Here is a 27,808-nt window from a genome sequence, read left to right as displayed (position 1 = left end):
CCCACTTGTGATACCTTGTAAAAGAGGAAAGTGGAGTCCTTTAAATGTAAGGCCAAATCAAGAGCCATTTTCCTGGTATAATGGTGGTTCTGAGCACATCTGCCCAGGTGCTGGGCATCACTCTCATAGCTGGACCAGGACAAGTCCCTGTACCACTCCAGCCCTCAGGCCACTCTCCTGCACTGGAGAATGGGGAAATTGGTCTTCCTATAGCAGTCTCGGGACCACAGTGAGCTGGTATGTGCATGGAGCTTGTAACCAAGGTCTATTCCCTTTATCTGTTCTCTATTGTTAGATTCAGACCCGGATGTGAATCTGAGCCCTTCCTTTTAAAGCTTGGGATCCAGCACAAATCATTTCACATCTCTAAACATCTGCCCACCCCCACTCAGGCTGTGGATGACTGTGCCTGTTAAGAAAGATTGTCCTTTTTTTTCCCCCCAAATTCCAGTTGACTATCACCTTGCTTAAAACAGGCCATTTCGGATCCAGCAAGATAGATGGTCACATTAAGGTGCTTGCTGACAAATCTCATGACCTAAATTCAGTCCTTGGGAACTACATGGTAGAAAGAGAAACCCACTCCAGCAAGGTGCCCTCTGACTTCTACACACATGCCATGGCAAACATACATTCAAAAAAGGTACTTAATTAATTAAAAATATAAATTTTTAAGAGACCATTCCTCCATCACAAACAAGGCCATTTTGAATTGCACTTCTTCTGTCCACCTAACCCAGTTCCACCCTCTACCAGCCCACACCAGTGGTCGGTCCTAGAGCCCAGCAGCAGGGTTCTCCATAGCCACACCTACCATAACCACACCCAGCCAAGAGGATGTGAGTCCAGCCGTTTATCATCTCAGGAAGTCTGTCGTCTCAAAAAGGGGTAAGGCTGCCTGTGTTAGGCAAATTTTGTTGCACGAGTTAACTTCACAGCTTAAAACATCCATTATCTTACTGTGTTTTTAATTCAAGACCCCAGGGATGATTTTGAAGGGCTTATGGTTCTAGCTTAGCCTTTCAGAGCATCTCACAATATTGACCATTGTACAGTAATCTCACCAAACATCTGTTTTATCTAAATTCACCCACAGCTGTTAACATGCCTCCTATCCCTGTAGCCTGTTGGTCTCAGTTCCTCTCCAAGCAGACCCTTCCATAGTGACCCAATAAGGACACTGGTTCCCCCAGTGTGGGTGACTCCAGAGAGCATCCCATGCAGCAGAGAGTACCCCAGATGGAAGTCACAGTCTCTTCTAACCTAATCATAGAAGTGTTATGCCTTCACTTCTGCTGTGTGCTTTTGGCCACAGAGCCTAACATGGTTACCACGTGGGAGGGACTGCACAAGGTTATGAATGCCAGGAGGCAGAGTCATTGAGGGCCACCTTGAGGGTTGTCTACTATACTGCTTAAAAAATGAATAATTAAATTTGAAAAGCTTTTAATAAAGCTTAATAGAAGTATCACCCTCCGTCCAGCTTCATTTTTCAACCCACTGGAATATTTCAGTATGCTTCCTTCTTTGCATCTTTCAATGTTCAATTTGCAAGTTAAATTCTATATCGTTGTATATATGGGCTAGTGTGTCATCAATCTTAAAACATGAATGTAAAAATGTCCCATCTTTTAACATGGTTAAATCCTTATAATCCAAAGAGACAGTGTCTTAGGATGTACCAATGAACCATTCCAAAATGCTAATTAAAAGGTAGTTGTAGGTTGGGGGTGGGGCACCCTTTACCTCTGCTTGCTTTGTTGGCAGACCCCAAACCTGGGACTTACCCAAGCCCATGAATCCTAATGGGGCCTGGTTAATCCTATGAGACCTCTGGAGAGACAACTGACCAAAAGAGCCGTGGCATCTGGTTTCCTTGTAGAAAACCTACGAAATGACTCAGAGGTCACTCTGAGTTGGCGAGCCCACTCAGGTAAAGGGAGATTCAAAGGCTCCTTGACAATCATCTGTGTTGCAACCTGAACCCTTAGCCTTTCCCTCTGGGAGGTGCTGATTCCCAAGCAGGATCTCTCCAGCTCCCCAGCTTTAGGAGACAGAACAAAAGGCCCTGTCTGTCCTATCTTTCTCTCTAGTTCAGTGGTTTGGTTTCTGGTTTCCTTAGACGTGGGGAGGGTATTGAGAGTTTCCAGCAGGGCACACCAGGTTTCTTCAGTGGTCCACATGAGGCCCCGGTCTGGCTTCCTGAACTTGCTCCCTTTTCTCTCTGCTGTGCCCACTATACATGGTTCACGTGTCTAACATTCATTCTTATTCCTGCCCTTGCTAAATAATTTCAACACTTCATACTCCATTTTTAAATTGTGTGTCATGAATAGACAGTCCGTGTCTTACAATGGTTGGCACTAAATTTCTTTCTGGCTTGAAGGTGCAGAAGAAACAGAACTTCGAGTTTGGGTCCTCTCCCGTGCTAGCAACATACAGTATGCTACTCTAGCAGAGTGCTGGGCAGGAACGATGAACTGAGGCCTCTGGTCCGTCAGATCAGCAGGGTAAATCATGGAGGTTCTGCCTCATTGCTAAGCTTGCTTTTCAGCAGGTCAGGTGGGATAAAAGCATGTCTACTTAGGATATTTTCAACTTGTACTGAGTTTCTTGGGCAGTAACTCTGTCCTAAGTCAAGTGTTCCTGCTCTGTATTGGATCTCAATTTGTTACTCAGTATTAGCCATGATTCTAAGTTCCACCGTGTGTGTCTTGATATTTTGCTCCTAATGGATGCAAATGTTCTCTTTATGTCCCTGAACATCTGGCCTTTCTTCCTCCCTAGTAATGGGCATAGAGCTGCATCTCCCTGAACATCTGGCCTTCCTTCCTCCCTAGTAAAGGGCATAGAGCTGCATCTCCTACTCATTCTTCCCATCAATAACGCAGGAGAGAAATTTGGCCTTACTCCTCCCTCACTGTGATGGTTTGGTTTTTTGTTTTGTTTTGTCTTGCTTTTTTTGTTTTGTTTTGTTTTTCGTCAACTTGACACAGTCTAGAGTCAGTCATCTGAAAAGAGGAAATCTCAATTGGGAGACTGTCTCCATCAGATTGCCTGTAGGCAAATCTGTAGGGCAGTTTGATCAACAATTACTGTGGAAAGACCCAGCTTACTATGGGTGGTATCACCCCAAGGCAGGTGGTCCTAGACTGTATAAGAAAATGAAGTAAGCAATGGAAGCAAGCCAATAAGTAGCAGCAATAATATCAGTCCTTCAAGATGCCCTGGATCTTCATTTCTTCATCAGGGAAATGAGAAGGTCAAATGAGAAACTCTCATCTTCCATGTGTCTTCGTGCTTAGGCCTCAGGCCCTTAGGGTTCCTGGTACACTATCACCCCACGGTATCCGGTTCCTTTGGTTCTCAGCATGGTAGCTGGCACAGAGAATGCACCCACAGAGTCTCACTGAAGCTTTTTACCCTCATAGTTTGGAGCCTCCACTCCAGAGAAGCACGGAACGCTCGGCTTTTGTGAGCAGCTGCAGAGCTGTTTGTAGTTTCACACGGAACCATTCCATTATATCCTGTCCAAAGCGTACTTGAGTTGCATTTTGTTTTGAAAGAGTGTTAGCATTCTAGATTTAATTAACTGGCAGAGACAAAGCCTCACTGTTTCCCTAAACCCCCATCTAGGCCCATTCTACCCACTGACCCCAGCTCTCAGCCAGCAGTCTCAAAGCCCCAGCCCACATCCAGGTGGGGCGCTCATTGTCCTCCTGGAGGCTTAGCTCCAGGCGATCAGGAAGTCCTTACCTCAGCCCATCTCCCTACCCCACCTCTTGCCCACCTTATCTCCTATCTCTGGCTACCATCTACTGAGTATTCATGATCTGCTAGGTATCGGGCTGAGCATCTGTATGTTTTTACCTCATGGTAGCCTGAAAGTCCTATGAGATAGTGTTTGTACAACTGTTTTCTAGAGGAGAACTAGATTCCGATTGTTACTCAGCCACTGTGCTTATCCAGGATCATGCATGTAGTAAGCAACAAAGCTGGGCCTCAATCTGTAGGACTCTGGATCTTTAGGCTTCTAGCCACTACAAGAAGCTGCCTGCCCAAACTGGCTTTGGCCTTAGTGCTATTTCAAGTTCCTTGGAAGTCTGCCTACCTTGAGTTTCCAGACAGTCTCCCATCAGGTCCCCTTCCAGAGAGCAGACTCTCTCCTGTCTGTGAGCAGTGGTCAGCCCACATGTGCCCACCACAGACTAAGCAATGTGTACCTTTGACTTTCAAATCCTTCCCATCATCTTGGCCCCAGGCCTACTTTATGAGCCTCCCTAACCAGAAAAGCCCACCCACTGAGCGTAATTGACTGTGCCTATGGAGGCCTGGCACCCCACTTGCCCTCTGTGTCCAGGAGAGGCAAATGCAGCAGCAGCAGTCTAGGGTAGATAAGAGCCAAGATGGGAGAACTGATGTTGGCACCAGGCCTCCTGGGTCTGTGTCCTGACCCTTCCATCCATGTGATGGCTTTGGGTAGTTCCCTTCCTCTTGGACATCTTTCATTTTTCTGAACTGTAAAAGAACAGCCCTGTTACTTCTGCCATGCAGCCATTCGAGGACTTAGTGCTTGTAAAGAGATCACCGAAGTCTCTCTCCACCAGGTAGCCAAGTTTCATACAAGAAGCCAACAAGCACACATAGGATTTCCATTTCCAGCCTGATAGATAATCCTGCATGTGGCATCTCTTCTGCCTGGGATGGGGGCAGAGATCCCACCTCTTGGTGAAGGGACTGTGGAAGAGTTTTACTCTTGTTCAAACGACCACAGAGAGGTTCCACACCTTGCCCTAGTCACGGGGCTGAGAATAGTGAGCACCTGCATTCTGGTCCAGAATCTGTCTCATGCTGAAAATAGTTTTCCTATTCTACCCTGTCCTGCCTGCTGAAGAAACAGAGAGATGAATAAGATGTGGGTGGTGGGGCTGGAGAGATGGCTCACTCTGGAAAATGCTTGTTGTGTAAGTACAAAGAACTGAGTTTGGATCCCTAGCATCACAAAGAAACACATTTTTAAAAAGTATGGCATCGTGTGCTTGTAATCTCCCATCACCCCATTCCTGGGGGAAGCTTAGACAGGGGGCCCATGGGGCTCACTGGCCAGCCAATCTAGACTAATCAGTGAGACCTTGCCTCTAAAATAAGATAGACAGCACCTGAGGGACACCAGAGGTTGGCCTCTGGCATCTACACAGTGCATACAATACAAGGCACAGGCCTACCATCAGCCAGCTTACTATTGAGCAGAGACTTGCTCCCTCCCCAGGTGCTTGTTGTCCTGCTTCACCTTTTGTGGATGTCAGTCTTGGTGTTCACTGGCTAGCAGGACTGATGGCCAGAGGAGCTGACAGGAGCCAGTACACACTCCCCAAAACCTATGTCTATTGCCCATTGCCTTTGCAGAGAGGAACCAGAATTATTTTTTTTTCAACCAGGATTCCTGGTGCTCCTAGAACCCTGCTGGCTTTCACTGGCATGCATGAGTGTACACACACACACACACACACACACACACACACACGACTCTATTTCCTAAGTTGTTAGGGGGGTTGAGAGTCAATATTCATAAAGCTCTGGGAGCTGTACCAGCTTGTGTCTGTTCCCAGAAGCTCAGCATGGTGGCTCCCATCTGTAACCCCAGAATTCAGGAAGTGGGGACAGGAAGGTCAGTAGTCAAAGATCATCCTTGGCTACATGAGGAGTTCAAAACCAGCTTGGACTATAGGAAATGCTGCCTTAAAGGGGTGGAGGCTGTTTGCTCATAATGCTTGGGGTAGCAGACAACCCCCATGCTTTGCCACTTGGCTACCTAGTGACCTTAGGCAACCCATGTCCCCAAGTTGTCTCTCAGTCTTTTCAGAGAAATTAGCAGGCTGAGCCAGATATCCCTTCCTGACTCCATAGTCAATGGCTTGGGATACCAGAACAGGATTAAGTGCCATGTCCAGGTGGCCCATGTTCTCCTAGGAATGGCAGACCACCCTTGGCTGGGCGGTCACTCCTGGCCACTCTGAGGAAGAAGAAAAGCTGAATGGAACAGTCACCCTCCACACATAAACAGGAACAGGCCGAGCCAGGCATCAGCTTCAGTTATGGTAGGCTGCCACTGGAAGCAGGCAGATGAGTCACTGGGGAGCCTCTGTGGTTCTCGGGCTCCACAGCACCAGCCCCCAGGCAGTGGAGCTGCAGAACTGAATGGTGTGATTTGAGAGCTGGGGTACAAGAGAGATCAGCGTGTCCTCGAATGCTCCAGATGACATCTGAAGCCCATTTGCCTTCACTCTTTCCCCTGGATCTCAGTTTTGACCTGGATTACTGATCCTGCCTCTCAGTCACCCTTCCCCCTCCCTCCATACCACTCAATAGCCCAAGATCCATCTGCCAAACATCATACACAAAGGCTGCACAGCACCCCAGGATAGTTGATAGGGTTTGAGGGCCCCACATGACCCTTTCCTAAGAAGTCATATGGCAAAAGGAAACCTTCCCTTAATGTCAGGAAGTCCTGGGTTCAAATCTCAGCTCTGCATTTATTCAGGAAAGGTGCTTAACTTCTCTAAGGCTATTTCCTCAGCTGGAAAGAAAAATCCCTCTCACCCCACCCGAGGCAAGTTGTCAAGAGCCTCGTATCAAATCGTCTGTAAGCCAGCAGCCTCTGAGTGGCGGTTTGGCATATAGTAAAGCAGCTACCTTACTGCGAACTACAAGCATCTGCCTCCCCCTGACGAATGGGGCCTAGTGATAACATCTGCCATAGAGAGGCCAATGCAACTACTTCAGGAACAGCACAGTCAGCCCAGGGAGGTGATGTCACCTTTCCCAGAACATGATAGTGAGTGAGACGGAGCACAGGACAATAAGAAATGGCATTATCTCGAGAAGACAGACAAGAGCCAAGAGGACTAATGGGCCAGGACCCGGGCATCTTCATGGGCAGGACTGCTTGTTCACTGCTAAATTCCCAGAGCCTGGCCCAGCCAGTTCTTGGCAAAGTAGGCATACAGCAAATCCTTATTGAATAGCAGGGAAGCAAACCCTTGTGGTCCGAGCTCTTGGCATGTAAATAAGTATGCTCTGGGCTCACACACAGATGAGCAGAGGCTTCGTCGGGGATGGGATCCCAGCGTCATTCTCCATATCTGCACCTTCTACCACTTTCTATCAGGGATCCCCACTGCCCCACCCATGGAGATCGGGGCTTCTTAATTGAAGGTCTATGGAACCCCCTCCAGACTATATGCACAGTACAGTGTATGTTTGATGGTGTATCTAATCTGATCATTTCTGTCCAGAAAATAATTTTTAATTATAAAAAGATTTTATGTTTTATTTTATGCATGTATGTGTGCGTGTGTGTACACATACTAACATTCATGCATGTGGTGCCTGCAGAGTCCAGAAGTATACATATCAGATCTGCAGCTAGAATTACAGGCAGTTGTGAGCCTCCTAATGTAGGTGCTGGGAACGGACCTCTGATCCTCTGAAAGAATAGTGAGTGTTCTTAGCCACTGAGCCATCTTTTTAGTCCCCAATTTTTTTTAAATTTTCATATTATCATTAGTGGGGGGTGGTTGGGGGAGAGAGAGATGACACATGTGAAGATCAGAGGACAACTTTATCAAATTGATTCTCTCCTTCCACCTTTATGTAGGTTCCAGAGACAAAACTCAGGTTACCAAGTTGTGCGGCAAGGACCTTAACACACTGAGTCATCTAACTGGCCCCAGAAAATGACTTTACATAAACTCTGCTCTGAACGACGTATATCTGCCTGGCACCTAGTACATCCCATCATTTGGTTCATCAGAACCCCCAGAGACTTTTTCTTTAAATGCAGAGCCTTGGGCTAAAGCTATATGACTCAGCTAACAGACTGCCTCCTTAGCTTGCACAAAGACCTGGGCTTGATCCCATCATCATAGAAAATCAGGTGCAGTGGCACATGTCTATCACCCCAGCACTTGAGAGGTAGAAGCAGGAGGGTTAGAAGTTCAAGTCCATCCTCAGCCACACCCTAACTTTGCAGCCAACCTGAAATGCACGAGACTCTGTTTCAAAGGGAAAACAATGTATAAAGCTCCCACCTTTGTCTCTGAGACTTCTATTCAGGGCCCCATCATATACAGTTAGGCTACCATTTCCTACATGCAAATGGAAGGCCACAGGTTCTCAGAGGGGCTTGCCCACCTTCTGAGTGGCTGTTATGTTAGATGCAGAGCTATGTGCACTGGCATTCTCTACATCCCACACTTCTAAATGTGGATGGAGTCAGAGCCCTTGAGAGTACTAACGAGGATTCCTAAGACCTGAACTCAGAATTCTTTGTTTCTTTTTAATAATGTCTTTCTTGCTACAAATATGCTGATAGATAGATAGGTAGAAAGAGAGAGAGAGGGAGGGAGAGGGAGAGGGAGAGAGAGAGAGAGGGAGAGGGAGAGGGAGAGGGAGAGAGAGAGAGAGAGAGAGAGAGAGAGAGTAAATACTGGCTGGCTTTGTGTGCCAACTTGACACAGGCTGGTGTTATCACAGAGAAGGGAGCTTCAGTTGGGGAAGTGCCTCCATGAGATCCAGCTGTAGGGCATTTTCTCAATTAGTGATCAAAGGGGTAGGGCCCCTTGTGGGTGGTGCCATCCCTGGGCTGGAAGTCTTGGGTTCTATAAGAGAGCAGGCTGAGTAAGCCAGGGGAAGCTAGACAGTAAGAAACATCTCTCCATGGCCTCTGCATCAGCTCCTGCTTCCTGACCTGTTTGAGTTCCAGTCCTGACTTCCTTTGGTGATCAACAGCAATGTGGAAGTAAGCTAAATAAACCCTTTCCTCTCCAACTTGCTTCTTGGTCATGATGTTTGTGCAGGAATAGAAACCCTGACTAATACAGATAGATAGACAGCAATTTAAGATATATAAATAAAATTACCTCTCCTCTCCCTCTCCTACTCCCAAGACTGACATGGTGGCACGTGACTTTGATCTAAGCACTTGGCAGGCAGACGCAAATGAATCCTTGTGAGTTCAAGGTCAGCCTAGTCTACAAAGAAAGTTCTAGGCCCACAGGGCTACACACTGGCACCTTTTCTCAATAAGTACACAAAGATTGCTGTTAATACTTATGGTGCATCAGATCATCACACTACCTGTGTGCAACACCACCCCCTCTTCATCAGGCATGCTCTACCTTACCCAGAGCACATTACCTTTTCTTACAGCTTAAGGCCAATAAGCTCACACTGTGTATAGCCTCGCCTTTCACACATCAAACTTCCAAACTTTCTTTCCGTGTTATTAAATATTCATCCATAGGCCCATAATATAATGGCTGCATAATGCTTTATTGCAGGCAAGTTTCATGCTTCTCTGACTGGAGCACATGTAACCCTGAGGGCAAAGCCACAGGATAAATGTCACCCGTCTTCCTGAAGCACAAATTTGATTCAAAACTTTGGGAGGGGAAAAAAACATTTTAATATCAAAATGAGTACTATGCTACAGGGTAGGTTAGAGAAAACCTATCATTTTTTTATTTTAAAAGAAAGCAACAAAGTCCTATTCTATGTGAGCTCAATGTTGTTACCCTCTGAGGTTAGAAACAGACAGGAACAAAATTCCAGTTCAAGTTCCTGTGCACACATATGTATAGGAAAAGGCCCAGGGAAGAGACACGACTCACGGGCTGCAGCTTGAGCTGAGCCAAGAAGCCAGTGGCCTTGGCCTGCACCTTCCCACCCCTCCCTACATGACATCATTATCAAATGTGTACATGGGGGCCTTGCCCTTGAGAAATCACCCTCCTACAGAGGACACTCTTCCCACACAGTCCCGCTTCTAAAGGCAGCTTTTCCTCTTTTTGCACCCAGGATCAAACTGAAATTACTGGTCACCAGCTGTGCCCACTACGGTGAGCCACCCTGCTCTTTTCCGCATAGATTCCACCATCACTCTGACACATCACCTATGTGCATCTATTTGTTCTGGTTTTCCCTTGGAACTAGCAATCACTCATTCCAAAGCAAGAATTGTAGTGTGACCTGCCACTTATCGGATGCCGGCAAAGTGTCAGGAAATAAAAAGTCTTCATAGCATCTCTGTAAAGTTATATTATCTCCCCCTACCTCCGCCGCCTCACTGAGTAAAAGAAGAAAAGGAGGAGGAGGAGCCAAGCAGGGTGGCACACATCTTTAATCCCGCACTTGAGAGACAGACCCATCTCTGAGTTCAAGGTCAGAGATCTATCTACATAGTGAGTTCCAGGCCAGTCAGAGTTATACCTGTCTCAAACATGCAAAGAAACAAAAGGAACAGGGTAAAATAATATCATTTGTTCATCAGGCGCTCATCCAGTCAATTTATATCAAACCTATGTGCCAACAAACAAACTGATACCACTCTGCCCTCGGGGACTTGTAGGTGAATAGACCCAGTGACATTCTACATGTCATTTTACAAACTATAGTGAGTGTAGTGTATCCAGAGTCCCAAGTGACTGCCTCAAACTGAACCCATCTCTCCCACTTACCAAACAGGCCACCTTGAGGGGGGAAAAAAAAACAACTTTTTTTTTCTTTATTTACATTTCAAATTTTATCCCCTTTCCTCATTTCCCCTCTGAAAACTCTCATATCCCATCCCCCTCCCCCTGCTCACTAACCCACTAACCCACCCACTCCCACTTCCCTATCCTGGCATTTCCCTACACTGGGGCACCAAGCCTTCACAAGATCAAGGGTCTCTCCTCTCATTGATGCCCCACAAGGCCATCTTCTGCTACATATGCAGCTGAAGGCTTGAGTCCCTCTTTGTGTACTCTTTAGTTGGTGGTTTTTGTATTTCCTGGTTTAGTTCCTGGGAGCTCTGGAGGTACTGGTTGATTCATATTGTTGTTCCTTCTATGGAGGCTGCAAACCCCTTCAGTTCCTTGGGTCCTTTCTCTAGCTCCTCCACTGGGGACCCTGTACTCAGTCCAGTGGAAAAAAAACAACTCTTAGCCATTCTGTCCTTCAAAAAAAAGGGGGGGAGGCGGGGAGTGATGGCAGTACCAACTTCCTAGGGATGCTGTGAATAATAAGTGAATTAATGTATGCCAGCATTCAGAACAGAGGCATGCCAAGGTATCTTGTGGTGGGTGGTAGTACGAAGGAAGGGCATGGGTAACGGGGCAGAACCTAGTTCCGCTGACATTTAATTGTCAACCACAGATGAATAGGGGTTTCCTAGGTGACACAGACAGTGGCAAAGGAGGGAGCAGGATGTTGAAGGAATATTCTAGGTAGAGGGAATAACAGGCAAATATTAAGTAGAGCAGCAGCTCACCTGGGAACTACCAAGGTACAGCTGGACTACAGCATCAAGAAACTCCCGGAGTCTGCAGCTGGCAGCGAGGAGACTGTGACTTTAACAAGCCATCTCCAGGCCCAAAGTTCTTGCATAACCCTGTGCATCTAAGTCTGGTGAGAGGCTCATTAATGTTGAGTAGATGAACAGATGTGCAGCCTTGTTGGCTTCACACGCTTCTGTTGTCAGCCAACAAATGCACACATGCAAGTCCACATGTATAGTGATGTGTAGACAGCCCCATCCCAATTGTCCTGCCCAGCTGGACACATCTGCTTTGTCAGGCTCGCTCTTTTGGATGGGAGGCTGACCTGAGTTTGGATGGAAATTTCCAGCATCTGAAACTCAGTGAGGATGCTGTTCCTGGTTCCCCACAGTATGCTCAATACGTATCAGTATGCTCAAATCTAAGCCGGCGTGTTAGAGGTGAAACCCCCTTTTGAATAGTCTTGATGGAAAAGCACCATCCAGAATCAGGATGGAGCAGAGCCTCTGCCCCACAGGCACAGGCAGAGGCACTCGGAGCACTGGGTGACAGCCTGTGCTGCCCCTGACAGGCTCAGTAAGAAAAACAGGGGTGGGCTGAAGAGGTAGCTCAATTGGTAAAGTAGTTGCCTTGCATGCAACCAGGCCCTGGGTGTGGTCCCCAGCGCCACTTAAACCAAGCATAGTGGAGCAAACTTGTAACCACAGCACTCCAGGAGGCAGGAAAGGGATTTGGGGGAGGAACATTGATCAGGAGTTCAAGGTTATCCTCAACTACATAGCGAGTTTGAGGTCAGCCTGGATTTCATGATGCCTCAAAGAAGAAAGGAAGGAAGGAAAAGGGAAGGAAGAAAATGGAGCCAGGAGGGTGAACATGCAAATCGAACAGCCTGAGTTCAACCTCAGAAACCACAGAGAAAAATTTAAAAGATTTTAAAATGCATCTGAAATCCCAGCATTTCTAAAGGGAGATGGGAAAAGGAGAGGAAGGAGGACCAGCTGGGAGCACCTACAGTACAGCACCGAAAAGTGAGAGCCTCTGACTCCAGAGTCATCCTTTCACTAAGGCATGTACATGCATTCTCCCAATTGATAAATAGGTTCTTTAGACAGGAAAGCCTGGGGGATAGGGAGAGATGACTCACTTGCTGCTCTTCCAGAGGACTCGAGTTTCGCACCCAGCACCCAGGTCAGACAGCTCACAACCATCTGTAACTCTAGCTCCAGGGAGTCCAATGCCTCTGGCTTCCTTAGGCACCTGCACTCATGTGTACATACCCACATTCAGACACATACACCTATGCATAGTAAAAATAATAATTGTTGGGGGCTGGAAAGACAGCTCAGCAGTTAAGATCACTGACTGCTCTTCCAGAGATCCTGAGTTCAATTCCCAGCAACCGCATCGCAGCTCACAACCATCTTGTAATGAGGTCTGATACCTTCTTCTAGTGTGTCTGAAGACAGCTACAGTATACTCGTATGCTTTAAATAATAATAACAATAATAATAGTCTTAAAAGGGAAAGGCTAATAGTGTTGAACACAGTCCCCATTTCTCAGATGGGTAAACTAAGATTCAAAGAACAAGTTACCCTAGGCTATACCAATTGCAGTCACACCAGAACTAGATGCCAGATAGTCATATCTATCCTTCTCATGAAAATTTTCTTCCATACTGCTCTGACTTCTGCTTCCTGAGCTGATTGGTGTGGGGGTCTCAAGGTGGGGAGATGCACAGTCCTAACCACCCCAGGATTTCAGTCTTCCAGCCCCACTTGGAGCACATTATCACAAAAGACAAAACTCTGAGAGCAGGAGTGGGCGGGTTGTTCAGGGTCACGGCCTGCTTATGCCGTATTCTTTTTTCCCCCTTGCTTTTCTAATTGAGTTTGAGGTCGTTGTTTTTGTTTCCTTAAGAAATGGGAAAGAATGGAGCTGCGTAAATACAACGGTATTAACTCTGAAAAACCCCCTGCCATTTTAACTCTCTTACTGCAGAAATAAAAGAGAAATAATTTGTCCACCCACACGTAGCTCTTTCTGACGAAGGTAGGTGAATATTGCTTCGCTAATCGAGGGTGACTGCTGGAAGTGGAACCTCTCTGACTGAGAGGAAAGCTCCAGCAACCCCAAAAAGGAACCAGACCACCGTAGGTCCACAGAGTCCTGAGCTCAGACAGAGCCGAGTCACCAAACCCTGCTGTCCCACCTTCTGCAGGTCTCCCCCAGCCGGTAGAGATGGAAGCACTGGACGAGGCCGAAGGACTCCCCAGCAAGCAGAAAGAGATGCCACCACCCCCGCCACCCTCACCGCCCTCTGAGCCAGCTCAGAAGCTGCCACCTCAAGGCGCTGGGAGCCACTCCCTCACTGTCAGAAGAAGCCTGTGCCTGTTTGCTGCCTCTCAGTTCCTGGTAAGGATGTCATGGGCCTCACCAGCCCCGGAGGGAGGGTGGGCTGAGGGATAGCCTTCTCCTTCTCCCAAAGATGGCTGCCTGGGGAGGTTGAGGGATGAGGATCTTTCCGGTATCCTCAGTTACTTCAAGTCTTCATGACTGGAGTGAAGGGAAGAAGGCTGGAGTTCTGAGCTACAGTCTTAGGAATTAATTTCCTCATATCCTGCCAACCCTAATCCCTAACTAAAAAAATCCCGGGTCCCTGAGCCCCGTGTCCTACAGAGTTCTCTCTGAAGACTTCCTGTCTAAGAAGGCCTTTCTGGAAGACTTCCCCTCTATGGGTACCTGTGGGGTCTCCTGTGGGGAGGGCTGTTTCAGTTGCCTGTGATTAGCTTTTCTCCTGAAGAGTGCTAAGACCTCCTCTGGGTACACCACCCTTCCCTCCACTGCCCAGTCTGAGAGGCTCAGGAGGTTCCTGGGGGCTGAAGGTGAGCTCTGCAGGGCAATTAGGGGCAAAGGGCTGCAGCTGTACACTCAGTCTGCGCCCCCGACTGCCCCAGCTTGCCTGTGGGGTGCTCTGGCTCAGTGGCCATGGCCACTCCTGGCTGCAGAACACCACAGACCTCATCTCCTCCTCGCTCACAGTGTTGAATCATCTGGGACCTGTGGTAAGTAAACTCTTGGGGACCCCCAGGAGAGCGGGATGGAGTGGGTTAAGCTAGGGTTCCCATCCCACCCTCATAACACCTGGCTGGGGTATCTGAGCTCAAGAGATGCTTCTAAGAACCCAAAGGCCTTCTGTGGTCATCCCACCCAGACCCAGGATGGGTTAATAGATAAGAATACTGCCCTTCTCCAATCTTTCAGTACACTGACCAGTTTGTCTGATGTTCCCCAGGCCTGGCTGGGTTCTGGGACCTGGGGTATACCAAGTCTGCTGCTAGTCTCTCTGTCTGTGAGCCTGGTCATCATCACTACCCTGGTAAGGTGCCTCGGTCCTCAGCCTCAGTGCCACCCCCCACGCCCGCCCTCTTAAGTCCCACTTCCCACCAACTCCATCTGATCCACAGGCAGGATGACCGGGGGTTCTGAATGGGGTTCAAAGATGGGCTTGTCTCCTTCAGCCAGTACTTAAAGCAGGAGGCTCCTTTCTAGAAGTGAGCTGGGCTGAGAGAAAGGACAGAGGCAGAAATAACCCCAGGCCCTACCTAGAAGGATTAAATCACAAGAAACTGGGGACAGAGAAGAGAGAGTGCGGGGAACGTGACATGCAGGAGCCAAAAGAATGTTGTTGCTCCAAACCTTGTAGCATCAGAGGGCTCAATCTCACGGGATACCCCGTGAGCCCAGAGGGCAGCAAGCACAGTCCCAGGTCCATGGTGCTGTGTGCTCCCAACCAGGTGTGGCACCTCCTCAAGGCACCCCCAGAGCCACCTACCCCACTGCCCCAAGAGGACAGGCGTCAATCAGTGAGCCGGCAGCCCTCCTTCACCTACTCAGAGTGGATGGAGGAGAAGGTGGAGGATGACTTCCTGGACCTGGATGCGGTGCCCGAGACACCCGTGTTTGACTGTGTGATGGACATCAAGCCTGAGACTGATCCCACCTCATTGACTGTCAAGTCCATGGGTCTACAGGAGAGGTGGGAGGGACAGAAGAGGGGCGGGCCTGGGATCACAAACTCTCAGCTCCCTTTAGAAGGTAGATGCCTAGCTCCTGGCTTAGAGACTAGGGCTATCTTCATAGCTTAGCATGTGTAAACATGTACTTTTCCTGTAATGCATGTTGATCAGGTTACCTCAAGATGAATGCCCCCAAAATAACAATAATACAGTTCCTACCCATGTACACACGGGCATATTCAGGTGTACACATATACACACCCATACTTTCCTCGGCTTGAGGAAGTCGGGGTTAGTTTCCTTACAGTTTTAACTTAAGATTCCTTAAGGTTTGACTTACCTGTGTTCCTTGTAACTTGTAACTTGACAAAGGCACAGTAGATAGCATTTCCCAAAAACCTCCTGGGCATGAAAACCCTACTTCCCTAGAGTACACCATAGGATTTCATGAACATGCTTTGGCAGATAGTGACATTCTCTGTTTAGAGCTAAGTAAGGTAACTTATTTCTGGTTTAGGATACCCATAGAATGTAAAAAAAAAAAAAAAAATACTCAATGAGGACTCAGAAAACCTGGGCAATACTTCTCGGCTCGGCTACTTCCTCAGAGTGAAAGCCTAGACAATGTTAATGCCCTCCCAAAACTCAGTGCCTCTTTCTGTATAATGAGGATCCTCCCTGTCCTGAGGTTTCAGACACTGTGCATGATAGAGCTGGTCCAGTATAGACATCTTTGCTACTGCTGGCTGCCCTTGGGCTCCCTCCTCCCTTGGATGCAGAGGGTCCTGGCCTCTCCTAGCGGAGATGTACTTGACCCCATGCCAGCCTCATTCTAGAACTGTGTTACTGAAGCTGTACTCTTGAACCTGAGCTTCACCTTAGTAGATGTCTCCCCTATGGGTCTCCTTCCTCAACAGAGTCCAGGGACAGCATGGGAGTGAAGCTTTTAGAACAGGGTCTCCACCCCACTGTGGGAAGGAGCAGACAGGGGTGGGCAGAAACATATGGTCCTTAGGACAGGCTCTTGTCACATCCCTCTTCCGGGAGCCCACTCTGCTCTCCACTGACCACCTTTCTCCTTCTCCTCTTCTATGACCCTTGCAGGCGGGGCTCCAATGTCTCCTTGACCCTGGACATGTGTACTCCTGGCTGTAATGAGGAGGGCTTCGGCTACCTGGTGTCCCCTCGAGAAGAGTCAGCCCATGAGTACCTGCTCAGTGCCTCCCGTGTCCTCCGGGCAGAGGAGCTGCATGAAAAAGCCCTGGACCCTTTCTTGCTGCAGGCAGAATTCTTTGTGAGTCCCTCCAAGTGGCCACCCACCTTTGTACATGCAGTAGCCCACCACCCGGGCCAGTCAGTGCTCGAGTGTACAGCCCCAAACATGGAATAGACTAACATCTCCTTGTCGTCATCTCCCCCAGCATCCTGCACAAGTTCTTGCCCTCTGAGACCTGATGTCCTCACCTGGAAAGTCAGACAAATGGCAGGAGTTAGGGGGATGATACCATACATCAGGCAGACAGTGGTACATGGGAGGGTCCTTGCAGGAGTTAGGGGGATGATACCATACATCAGGCAGACAGCGGTGCATGGGAGGGTCCTTGCAGGAGTTAGGGGGATGATACCATACATCAGGCAGACAGTAGTACATGGCAGGGTCCTTGCAGGAGTTAAAGGGGACAATACCATACATCAGGCAGACAGCGGTACATGAGAGGGTCCTTGCAGGAGTTAAAGGGGACAATACCATACAGCAGGCAGACAGTGGTACTCCTGAATCTGTTTCGAGGACTATGCTTTGGAAGTTGTAGAAAGCAGCAGCCTCCTGGTGGTGTGGTTCAGTGGTAGAGCCTGTGCCTAGCAGTGTACACACGGTTGGGCCAAAGCCTATAGGAGAAGAACATTTTGTTTTTGCACTCTCCTGTCTTCCCACCCTCCTCTGCCTCTGTTATCAGGGACATTTTTCCCCATGTCCCTGAGTCTCCCTTTTTCTCCCCTGGGTTTAAAGCTTAGGTCCTAACTCCTTTCCCAACCTCTAACCAACATGTCTTAGATCTAGAAGGACCCAGTAAGTAACAACAGTCCTGATCCCCTGCCTGGAGTGTGTAGCCATTTCAGAGCTCAGCCATAAGAAAGTGTGGCCTGTGATGTCACCAAAAGTAAATTCAAAGAAAGCCTCAGCAGAATGAGACAAGAGCATGCTTTTGATACTGAGCCTCGGAAATTGCAAACGCCACTGCCACGGGAGTCTTAGCCTTGCCCCGTGGGTCTGTACCCATAGTTAATAAGAGAACCCCAGGAGTGAGAAGGAAGGAACTGAGACCCAAAAGCCCACTTTCTCACCAGACTCACCAGTCAGGTAGCTCATTCCCTTGTGCCATATGAGGCTCAGTGCTCCAGGCTCCACCAGCAGAATGCTGGGCCCCAGCTTTCTTCTTCAGCCTTGTTCTCCACTCCCATCCCAGCAGGAGCTGTCCACTTCTGGGCCAAGGGACTGGGACCTTCCTCGCATTGTTCCAACCTCCGGGTCTCTAGAAAGCCTTCCTCCACCACCCAGCCTCAGCTCCCACTCTCAGCTCTCACCTCCCATGAAAAGGGTCCTCCGTGTCCCTTCCTACTCAATAGATAACATCGATGTTTGTCAAGGAGGAAAGGATGCAGGCTGCTCACCCACTCCATGGGCAGTTCTGCACATGTGTGGGGTGAGGGAGCATGTCTGCATTGTGCAAAGACCGTAGAGTACATCCAGAGACAGTGAGCCAGAGTACCCAGACAGATTAGAAGACACTGCCTAGGGAGGCATCCCTGGGGAGGCATCCCAGAGGCCAGCAGTGAGGGGATGGAGCCGGGGTGAACCTAACAGAGCCAGTTGGGAGGTACAGGGCTAAAACTAGCACTCTCAGCAGGTACAGCACCATGAACATAGACCCACATGGGACTGGGCAGAGGAGGGAGGCATGACTAAGAGTGGAAAATCAAGGGAAAAAAGAAAGCCAAGTTACGCAGATCACAAGTTTGAGGCCTGCCTGGACTACATAATGAGTTCAAGGATAGTAATCAACTCACTGAGACTCTGCCCCAAAATGTAAAAGTGTAGGGGGAGAAGAGAGAGCTGGGATCTCAGCTCAGTAGTGGGGTACTTGCCCAGCATGCACAAGGCTCTAGGTTCAGTCTCCAGCATAAGGGAAAATGGGGAAAGGAACAAAAGGGAGGCCAGGTCCAGAGAGACTTCCCACACCAGGGTGCCCATCAGACAGAGCTGCTTCAAAGGGCCTTAAGGGATGGAGAAGCAAGCTCTCTTTTTACTGGACAATCGGGGAGGGTTCTTAAAGGAAGTGACCTCAGATAGATGTGTGGAGGAGATGAAGGTGGGCAGATATTATCAAAAAGTGAACATCACAAACAAAAGTCCAAGGAGAGGGGGTGTCAGATGGCAGGCACATGCGTCCCCAGAGCTACCTGGCTGTCTGCTGCAAAGAGAGCAGGGAAGGAGGCGGTGGCTGGCAAGGTCACTTTTTGTCTTGTTGTTTTCTCTTGGCCTTTTATTGTATGTCTATCACAAACCAGGCTGGCCCTCAATACACAATTGCTGTGCTATTTATTTTATGCCCTTGGCATATGCCAGTAACTATTCTAAATGGGTGTGTGTGCTAACTCACTTAGCAGAAAATGCTTGTCAAATGAATGCATGAACTCAAGACAGTGCCTGCACTGGCAGTTGGAGGCAAGCAGCCTCTGAATTCAGACTTCTGAGAAGACCACCCTGGAGCTGCTCACAGCCCCATGTCTTTCTCTTTTAGGAAATCCCCATGAATTTTGTGGATCCAAAAGAGTATGACATCCCAGGGCTGGTGCGGAAGAATCGGTACAAAACCATCCTCCCCAGTGAGTACCTGCTACCCCAGGGTAGGGAGGGAAGTAAGGTCCTGTCATCTGGGAAGTCCTCAAGTCCAAGGTCCATGGGAATGATGAATGATCATCCTAGGAGATGGGCTGGAGGCTGGGACAGCCAAGAAAGGGAAGGGAATGAGCAGGGACAGCTTCACCTTCTGTCCCTGGACCCCCGCCCTTCCAGGCCAGGCTCTGAAGCAATGAAGTATGTGCATGGCCTTTCTCTTCTGAGTGGGTATATCATATTTTAAGAAAACATTAAAGGTTCCGAAAAGATAAGTGGTTAACCCATAGCCACACAGCTAGTAAACCAAGGCTTTAAACCTGGGCTTCTGTGAACCCAGAATCGGGCTCTACTGATTACCTGTGTCCTGTGTGATCTGACTGTCAGTCCTCTAGCAAGCAGAGCCACCTCCCAAAGGGAATGAGGTGCTGTCATCCTGTAGTGATCTGTCTGTCATGGGGTGTATCCAAACGAGGCTCCATAGCAATGCCCCCATAAGGCCTTAGCAGGGCTTGTCTCCTTCGGAGGTGCTTAGACCAGCTGACCTACTGTTCCCATTCTATCCCATGATGCCATGGTCAGGTCATTTTCATTAAGACCCTCTGGGGGCTACCTCAGAAGGAGGGGGTGGCTTGTTGGAAGTGAACCCCCCAAAACCTACTCCGCTCAGTGTGTGGAGTAGTGAGCCCTTAAAAAGCAGTTTGCCATCCGCATCTCCAACAGCATGTAAGATGTCATGACTTATTTTTAACTTTTAAAATATCGACTTGTGGTTGCTATGGTTACACAGTCTCTAGGTAGTTACGCTTAAACAAAGCACCATTTAAGGCCAGGATGCCTTATTTGGGCTGCTCACCTCTTTTCTCAACTTACCCTCTCTGCTCCTGTTCTTCCTGCAGGCAGCGGCCTGGCTACCCCAGAACTTACAGTTTTGCTTTGCTCCTTAGAATGGCCACTGGAGCTAGCCATACTCTATGTGGTCCTGCTGGATTGTTGACAGACCCCCACCTCCAACCATACCCTGAACCTCTAGACCCCGACACTCAACATAGTATGTTGTACAGTCAAGCAGAGCTGACCCTGAACCCTAAGAGACTGGACTTGGTGGGGGTAAAGAACATGGAAGGCCCAGTAGAGGCAGCCTCTGTGATCAGGGACACCCTGAGATTTATTCTACCACTGATCACACACATTTCCTGAGCCCCATCCCAGATATTGAGAATTTGGATTCTGCACACAGAGCTTGGTGTCTAGCAAAAGAAAGAGCTCTGTAGACAGTCCCAGGATGAGCACTGCATCAGCAAAACTGTATGAAGATCAAAATTCAGGGTCACAGTGCTGTCCCATTCGGCACAGCACCTCAAGCCCCAAAAGGACAGCGAGCAACTGGGAGACACTCTGGTCCTTCTTGGATGAAAAAGTGGATGACTCCCTCAGATCCAGCCCCCTCCCTTCCATCTTTATTACCAAATGACTTTGTGGGTGTTCAGTCTTCCATATTGCCCAGTTCTTATGAGCACCATTTACATATGGTACAATGGCACAAATGTCCCTGGGAAAGATGCCAGGCAGGACAGCCTGTGACCTTGACACTTACTGGATTGTGGCAGCCATATCCTGACTTGTGATTTTTCTCCTTCTTGCCTCTCTCTCTCTCACACACAATGAGGCAGAACAGAAATCTAATCATGTCCCCTTCTTCCTTAAACACAGTCAATGTCACCTTCTCTAAGCATGGTATATGATACTCTCTGGCATCTGGCTCCTCTCCAGCACCAGTCTCAACCTTAGCCTGTGCACCTGGTCAAACAAACTGCTTGCTCTTTCTTCTCCTGATTCTTCAACCCCTGAAAGGTGTCACAACCACCCAGTCCCAGTCCCAGCCCCCTCTGTCCCTTCAGCCCCAGAGCTCTCAGGCCGTCCTCCATTTGTCTTCTGCCCAATGCTATGCTATCCTTGAGGAAAGGATCATTCATCTCTTGTTGATCTAGAAGGGTTTTCTCACAAACACAGCATCAAGCAGAGTTGGCATGAACCTGCAATCATGACCACCACAACAGTGACTCTCTGATTGCAAAGTTCTCACATCTGGCCAGAAAGGACAGCACCCACATCTGTCCTTGCAACACCTTAACCTGGATAAGTGAAACCAAGACAGTTCAGGCAGGGCTGCCTGCTTGAACACTCTCCTCTGCTGGCCATGCAGGAGCCCCCTCCTGCCTACTCTCACCCCTCCCCTCCCCTGAGCCACTTCTATGGACCCTCTCCAAGAACTGTCCATATCCATATCACCTGCCATGACCTAGGAAGAGATGGGGGCTGGCAGAGGGCTGGAAATGAGAGGCAGATGCCCATCACCTCCGTTACCATCCCAACAGTTCTAGGTTCTTCTCCATTCCCATCGTCTGCTGGGAACTCATGATTACGGCAGTTATGTTTGTTAGGTAGCATTTTCCATATGCTGTTGGGTGCTGCTTCTTGCCCCAGGGGCTACAGTTTTTCCTTTTAACTCTCTTTCTAATATTATTTATTTATTTATTTTGTATGCACATACATAGAAGTGTACAGGGCACACTTGTGGAGGTCTGAGGACAACCTGTGAGATTCAGTTCTCTTCTCCAGTACGAGTCCCAGGGACCCAACTCAAGTTTGTCACGCTTAGCAGCAAGCACCTTTACCCTCTGAGCCATCTTTCCAGCCTCTGTTAACTCTTTTCATCCTTATAAGGCAACGGAGGACATCAGGTAGTGACTCTTCATGACGTTCCTGCAGTGCCTGTGACAGCACATACTAGTTGTGATTCCAGAGGAAATGTGGGTGTTGTGGGAGAGGATGGAGAGGTTGGGCCCAGCTCACATCCTCACCTGTCTCCCACAGATCCTCACAGCAGGGTACGTCTGACATCACCAGACCCTGAAGATCCTCTGAGCTCCTACATCAATGCCAACTACATCCGGGTATGTAGCTCCCTCCCAAGAGTCTTCCACTAAAAGAGAGGCCTGAGCTGATGCGATCTGTCCTTCAGACTTGTCCCCCAAGCCAGTGTGGCTCCTACAAGCCCCAAGAGGAGCCTAAGTGTGGGATGGGGCCCTGGGAGCGCTGCCTCCGACCCTGACCTGACAGGCTGGACTTGGGTGGCTGCAGGGCTACAGTGGGGAAGAGAAGGTGTACATCGCCACCCAGGGACCCATCGTCAGCACTGTGGCCGACTTCTGGCGCATGGTGTGGCAGGAGCGCACACCCATCATCGTCATGATCACCAACATCGAGGAGATGAATGAGGTAGGGACCCTGTGCCATTACTTGTTGCTCCCTGCTTGGTGCCCCACATGATGTGTCTCATTTGCATATTAATCTTTATGAGGATCCCACTCAACTGTCAACATAAGGAAATGAGAGGTGTTGAGAGTTAAGGTATATACTCAATGGCACACAAAGCCAAGCAGGGCCTGGAGCCAGCTTCTCCCACCCCATCCAGAAGCCATGATTTCAGCCATGACCTTCTGCTGCCTCCCAGTCTGCCACTGATGTGCACATCCATGATAAGCAGGCTTATTTAATTGAATCTCCATTGTTTTTCTTTTTTAAAAAAAAAAATCCTTCAGAGGGAGGTTAGAAAGAGAGTTCAATTGAGGACCTGAGTTTTATCCCAATGTAAATAAGTCCAGGTATGGTATACGCATGCAGCTGTATCCCCAGGGCTCAGAAAGTCGAGAGACAGGCAGATCTAGAGCTCACTGGACAGCCAGTCTACTTACTTGGTGAGTTCCATACCAATGAGAGATCCTGTTCAAAAAACTAAAGTGGACTGCCCCCGAGGAACAACACTTGAGGTTAAACTCTGACCTTCACACATAAGCACACAGACACACACACACAATCCTATAAAAAGGTATCATTTTCATTTTTCAAATGGGGAAACTGAGGCTCAGAAACGAGGAGTAGGTCACAGGTTATGAAGTCAAGATTTCAACACAGACCTCTAAAATGAAGCCTGTCTTCCTTGTCCACCCATCTGCTGGCCCCAGCAGAGCAGGAAGGGATGTGGAAGAGAAATAGGAATGTAACCCAGCCTGATCTTGGTCCTTGCAGAAGTGCACAGAATATTGGCCGGAAGAGCAGATAGTCCACGACAGCGTGGAGATCACCGTGCAGAAAGTCATCCACACAGAGGACTACCGGCTGCGACTCATCTCCCTCAGGGTGAGGCCTGGACCTAGACAGGAAAGGGCTGCTGGGGAGACTTAGTGAGACCCCCCCAACTGAAAACAGTACTGAAAGGCCTACTGTAGGTGACACATCAGCCCGTGGCACCCCTCAGGACTTACTGGTAAGCAAGGGTCAATAGACTCAGACACTCAAAGCCTCAGCTGCACTTTCCCAACCTTGCTTTCATGTGCACTCAGCTCTTCCTGTGCACTGCCGGTCATAGCAGCTCTCCTCCACATCTTCTCAAGGCCAGAACTACCTGGGCAAGGAGGCTTCAAGGGCTTCCAGCATTGTCCTTCTCAGTAAATGAGAGTTCCTTGAGACTCTGAGTGACAGTAATGTCCCTCCCACTGGGGTGCTGGCTTCCAGTCTGATGCACCCAAAATGTCCACCAGCAGAGGGCAGGCACTCCTTGCTGCTTTGGGGCACACAGTCATGGTTACAGGAAAGGGAAGGAAAAAAGGAAAACACACAAAATATGAGCAACACGAAGCAGATCAGAAGAGTGGGGGAAGGCATCCTCCCACCAGAGAGTTGTGCTGCTACCGGGATAAGCAGAAGAGGAGAGATGCTCCTTTAAGCATCAGAAGGTTCTGCTTTGGAGAAGCAATGAGATGTGTTTGTGGATGGTGAAGTTCCCAGGAAGGTAGAGAAGTTAAGTCAAGCACCAGGAAGCTGATGCCCTATTCAGAAACAGCCTGATGCTGATGCTGACAGCCATACCGTAGGGTTCAGACACAGAAAAGAGCTCAGAGTCTGACATATGTCCTGCTGAGCTGCCCTGTCTCTCACTGGATGCAGTGCTGGGCAAGATGCAAGGGTGTCTTAGCACCACACTGTCATGTGGACACTGTCCACGTGAGCATCTAACACCAAGACTTCCTGGAAACCCTGAAGGCCAGGGAGTGAAGGGCCGGTCCTGTGGTCAGTGTCACAGCAGAGTAACCCAAGGACATGAGGAACCGTCTTCCAAGTAGAGAGGCTATGAGACAGGCTAGAGAAGACCCAGGGTGTCTTTTTGGTTTGAGGGTGTTTCCAAGCACCTGCTTTGTGGTTCTGGGCCGGGTACTGGGGGCATAACTGTATCCTGGACTCTTTCTTCAAGGGGCACGCATAAGAGGGCAAACACCAGCTAGTGATAGGCAAGGATACAGAAGGGCAGTGTGCCAGGTGGCATGCTCTAGGGTGGAAGGGGCTTCCTGGAAATGCTGCATGGGGTCCTGGAGGATTGGTAAGGGGTGACCAGGAGTGGGCAAGTGGAAAAGCTCTCTTAGCACGCAGAAGGATCAACTGTATGGGCAAGCACACATGTGTGCCCATTTCCTGAATTGCGTCCTCCCAGGGCAGGAAGGATGATGGAGTGAGGAAACTTCCTGGGGTCTCTAAGGGTATGAATCACATCTGAAGGGGTGAACTCCTGCCCCATCTTCAAATTCTCACACAATGGAAAGGAGGTTTCAGCATACAAAGTTGGGGGAGGAAGACACGGCATTCAGTCCACAGTGAAAGGTTTCTTGGTTTGGTGTGGGATTAAACATTCAACCCAGGTTCTCACTCACATGAGGCCCAAACTCTCTTGCTGAACTACCTCCGCAGCCCTTTTCCCTGTTTTGTTCGTTTTGAGACAGTCTCACTAAGTTTCCAAGGCTGGCCTGGAACTTGCTCTGCAGACCATGCGGGCCTTGAGATTGTGATCTTCCTGCCTAGGGTTTCCAAGTAGCTAGAATTACAGGTCTGAACCATCAGACCCAGCCAGTGAAAGGTCTTAAACACAGCACAGTGTGTCCAGATTTATGCTGGGGAGTGACCATTTTGATAACTATGGGTCTTTGGACTCAGGAAGGAGGAAGGTTGGATCTTCCCACCATGGGATGGTAGAGCAGAGAGGAGGCCCGCAGCAGCTAATGAGGACAGTGGGGTGGGCAGGCAGAGCATAGTGCCTGTGCTCTTGGTCATGTGACTAAGGGGTGCCTGCAGCATCTGTCAGGATAAGGAACTTTCAGATAGTAATACATTGGAGAAAAGCCCCTTGGCCTTTCTTGGATGACTTCAGCATTTAGAGGCCAATGCCACATGCATGCACATACTGATCTGTCTTGTGCCATTAAAGCAGTATCGTAGATAGGGACTACGGAGCCCTACTCTCTCTGTATTCCTCCCTTTCCTCCCTTCCCATCTCCATCTTTGGATCAATCAGGTCTGAAAGCATTCACACGTATGGGGGGTGGGGGACTCTCTCTCTCTCTCTCTCTCTCTCTCTCTCTCTCTCTCTCTCTCTCTCTCTCTCTCTCTCTTGGACAGAGAGGGACTGAAGAGCGAAGCTTGAAGCATTACTGGTTCACATCCTGGCCTGACCAGAAGACTCCTGACCGGGCCCCCCCACTCCTGCATCTGGTACAGGAAGTGGAGGAAGCAGCCCAACAAGAGGGACCCCATTGTTCCCCAATCATCGTTCATTGCAGGTGGGTTCTCCTGGCTACTCACTGGGGCAGGACCACCCCCATCCGTGGGCTGCTCTGTCCCTCATCCCATCATCCCCTTGACCCTCAGTGCAGGGATTGGGAGAACTGGCTGCTTCATTGCCACCAGCATCTGCTGCCAGCAGCTGCGACGTGAGGGCGTGGTGGACATCCTGAAGACCACGTGCCAGCTCCGTCAGGACAGGTCAGCCCACTGATCAGGGGAAGAGAAGGTGGCAGTGTGGTGTGTGCATGAACCGAAGGACAGTTGACAAACCAGACATAGTGTGTAAGGTGGATAGGGAACTGAAAAACCAAATAGGAGAGAACAGAATCCAGTTAGCTCTCTTCTGAAGGAAGGCAAAAGAGAGGCAGCTGGTTTGGAAGGACGGGTGCTGAAAACAAAGGTGTGTCCCTGAAAGGAAGGGGCAGAGAGCAATGGTTGGGACAGTTGGTCTCTCTAAGCTGCAGGCTAGCTGGTGCCCATAGTGTTTGGGGAACCCCTCCCACAGCCTACTGCATCTCTACTGGGCAGGGGTGGCATGATCCAGACATGCGAACAGTACCAGTTTGTGCACCATGCCATGAGCCTCTATGAGAAGCAGCTGTCCCTCCAGTCATCAGAGTGACCACGCTCTTCCTCTGAGATCCACTGGACACTGCCAAGCCTGAGGCTGGGTCTTCACCCAACTACCCAAGATCTTGCCTTGGGTCCTGGGCCTATTCCCTGGCCCTCCCCCTCATTCTCCCCTCTCTTCAGTCTGCTCCGCACCTGTTGTCCTGGCCTGGTCCCTACCCCAAGCCTAGCTCTTCTACTGTATATATGGCAGAGTTGGGGAGGGCAGGGGAGGAATGTGCCAGGCCAGGCCTGGGGCCCCTGGGCCTGACCCACACCTTATAGACCCGGGGCCTCAGTTTTAACCATGGTTCCACAGCTACTTGGTCCAAAATGTTTCCATGCCACACCCCAAGTGTCCTACCATAATGTGTTCTGTCTGTCCATCCATCAGAGCCATCTGTACCAAACACTGTGTCCCCCAGCCAGGAAAGGAGCAATGAACTGAGCTCTCACCCCTCAGCCCTCACCCACATCCCCACACCCAGACTCCTGCCCTGTTCCCCAGGCAGGGATACCTACCTGCCTCTGGCCCTACCAGCTCCTCTGAAAAGGCAGAGCGCATTTTGCTACCAGGATGTGGACGGCAGAGACCAGGCAGGGGAGCACGTGATGGTTGACAGAGAGATCCCAACTAAGAAGGTTCCTGGGCCAAGGTGGGCATCTCCAGCCTATGAGGCACTGGAGAGGAAGAGGATAGATACAGTGGGGAACCCCAAAGATCTGAGCCCTGAGGGGGGCCTCCAAGAGTGGAATGGGGACAGCTCTAGACCTGTGAGACATCTTTCTGTGTCACTATGGGAAACAGCAAATGTCTCGCTACATGTCACTCTGTGTGTGTGTCCCCTTGTCCACGTGTGTGTTGACAGCCCATGAGCAGGGCATGCATGACTCTTTGGCTACATGTGTTATCTTGGAGCCATGTGTTTTTATTGCTGACTTTAAATATTTATTCCACGGCAAACAGAGACATTTGGTGTCTTTTTATAATCTGCTCGTGGTCATTGAATAGAGCAATAAACAGAGCATTTTGAGCAAAACTAGCCTCCTGGGTCTGTCATTTCCTGTTCTCTCCTTACACCCTAGGCTTTTGTGTGTGCCCCCCCCACCTCCCCACACACACACACACCCCCAGCCCACGTGCATAAAGTTGGCCCTCCTGCTCACTGGTGCCCCCTGTGGAGATTGTGAATATATGTGATTTAAAAAAAAAAAAAAACAATCTATTAATACCTCAGAATTCCCACTTGCCTTCAGCCCCAGCCCACAGAGGCGCACTGCACCATAGGGAACC

General features: G+C 49.3%; 1 protein-coding gene across 10 annotated transcripts in view; it reads left to right on the top strand.

Annotated features, from left to right (window-relative positions):
- Ptpn5 (protein tyrosine phosphatase non-receptor type 5) overlaps positions 1-27,554 on the top strand; it is a 54,901-nt gene extending 27,347 nt beyond the window's left edge. For 9 of the 10 annotated variants that reach the window (XM_031386745.1, XM_031386740.1, XM_031386748.1 and 6 more), the window contains 12 exons: positions 13,538-13,731; positions 14,274-14,381; positions 14,612-14,695; positions 15,114-15,355; positions 16,440-16,629; positions 19,136-19,220; positions 22,108-22,187; positions 22,375-22,512; positions 23,323-23,433; positions 25,741-25,901; positions 25,990-26,103; positions 26,434-27,554. In XM_031386745.1, the coding sequence (XP_031242605.1) occupies positions 13,538-13,731; positions 14,274-14,381; positions 14,612-14,695; positions 15,114-15,355; positions 16,440-16,629; positions 19,136-19,220; positions 22,108-22,187; positions 22,375-22,512; positions 23,323-23,433; positions 25,741-25,901; positions 25,990-26,103; positions 26,434-26,527 (1,601 nt within the window). In that variant the 3' untranslated portion in view covers positions 26,528-27,554. The remainder of the gene's footprint in view (positions 1-13,537; positions 13,732-14,273; positions 14,382-14,611; positions 14,696-15,113; positions 15,356-16,439; positions 16,630-19,135; positions 19,221-22,107; positions 22,188-22,374; positions 22,513-23,322; positions 23,434-25,740; positions 25,902-25,989; positions 26,104-26,433) is intronic. The other variant, XM_031386747.1, reaches the window with a different exon arrangement.
- Positions 27,555-27,808: the final 254 nt, after the last annotated feature.

This window comes from Mastomys coucha, unplaced genomic scaffold (assembly GCF_008632895.1).
Source record: "Mastomys coucha isolate ucsf_1 unplaced genomic scaffold, UCSF_Mcou_1 pScaffold21, whole genome shotgun sequence".
Taxonomy (NCBI): Eukaryota; Metazoa; Chordata; class Mammalia; order Rodentia; family Muridae; genus Mastomys; species Mastomys coucha.
Note: the sequence above shows the minus strand (reverse complement) of the source record. Positions and strands in the feature narration are given on the sequence as shown.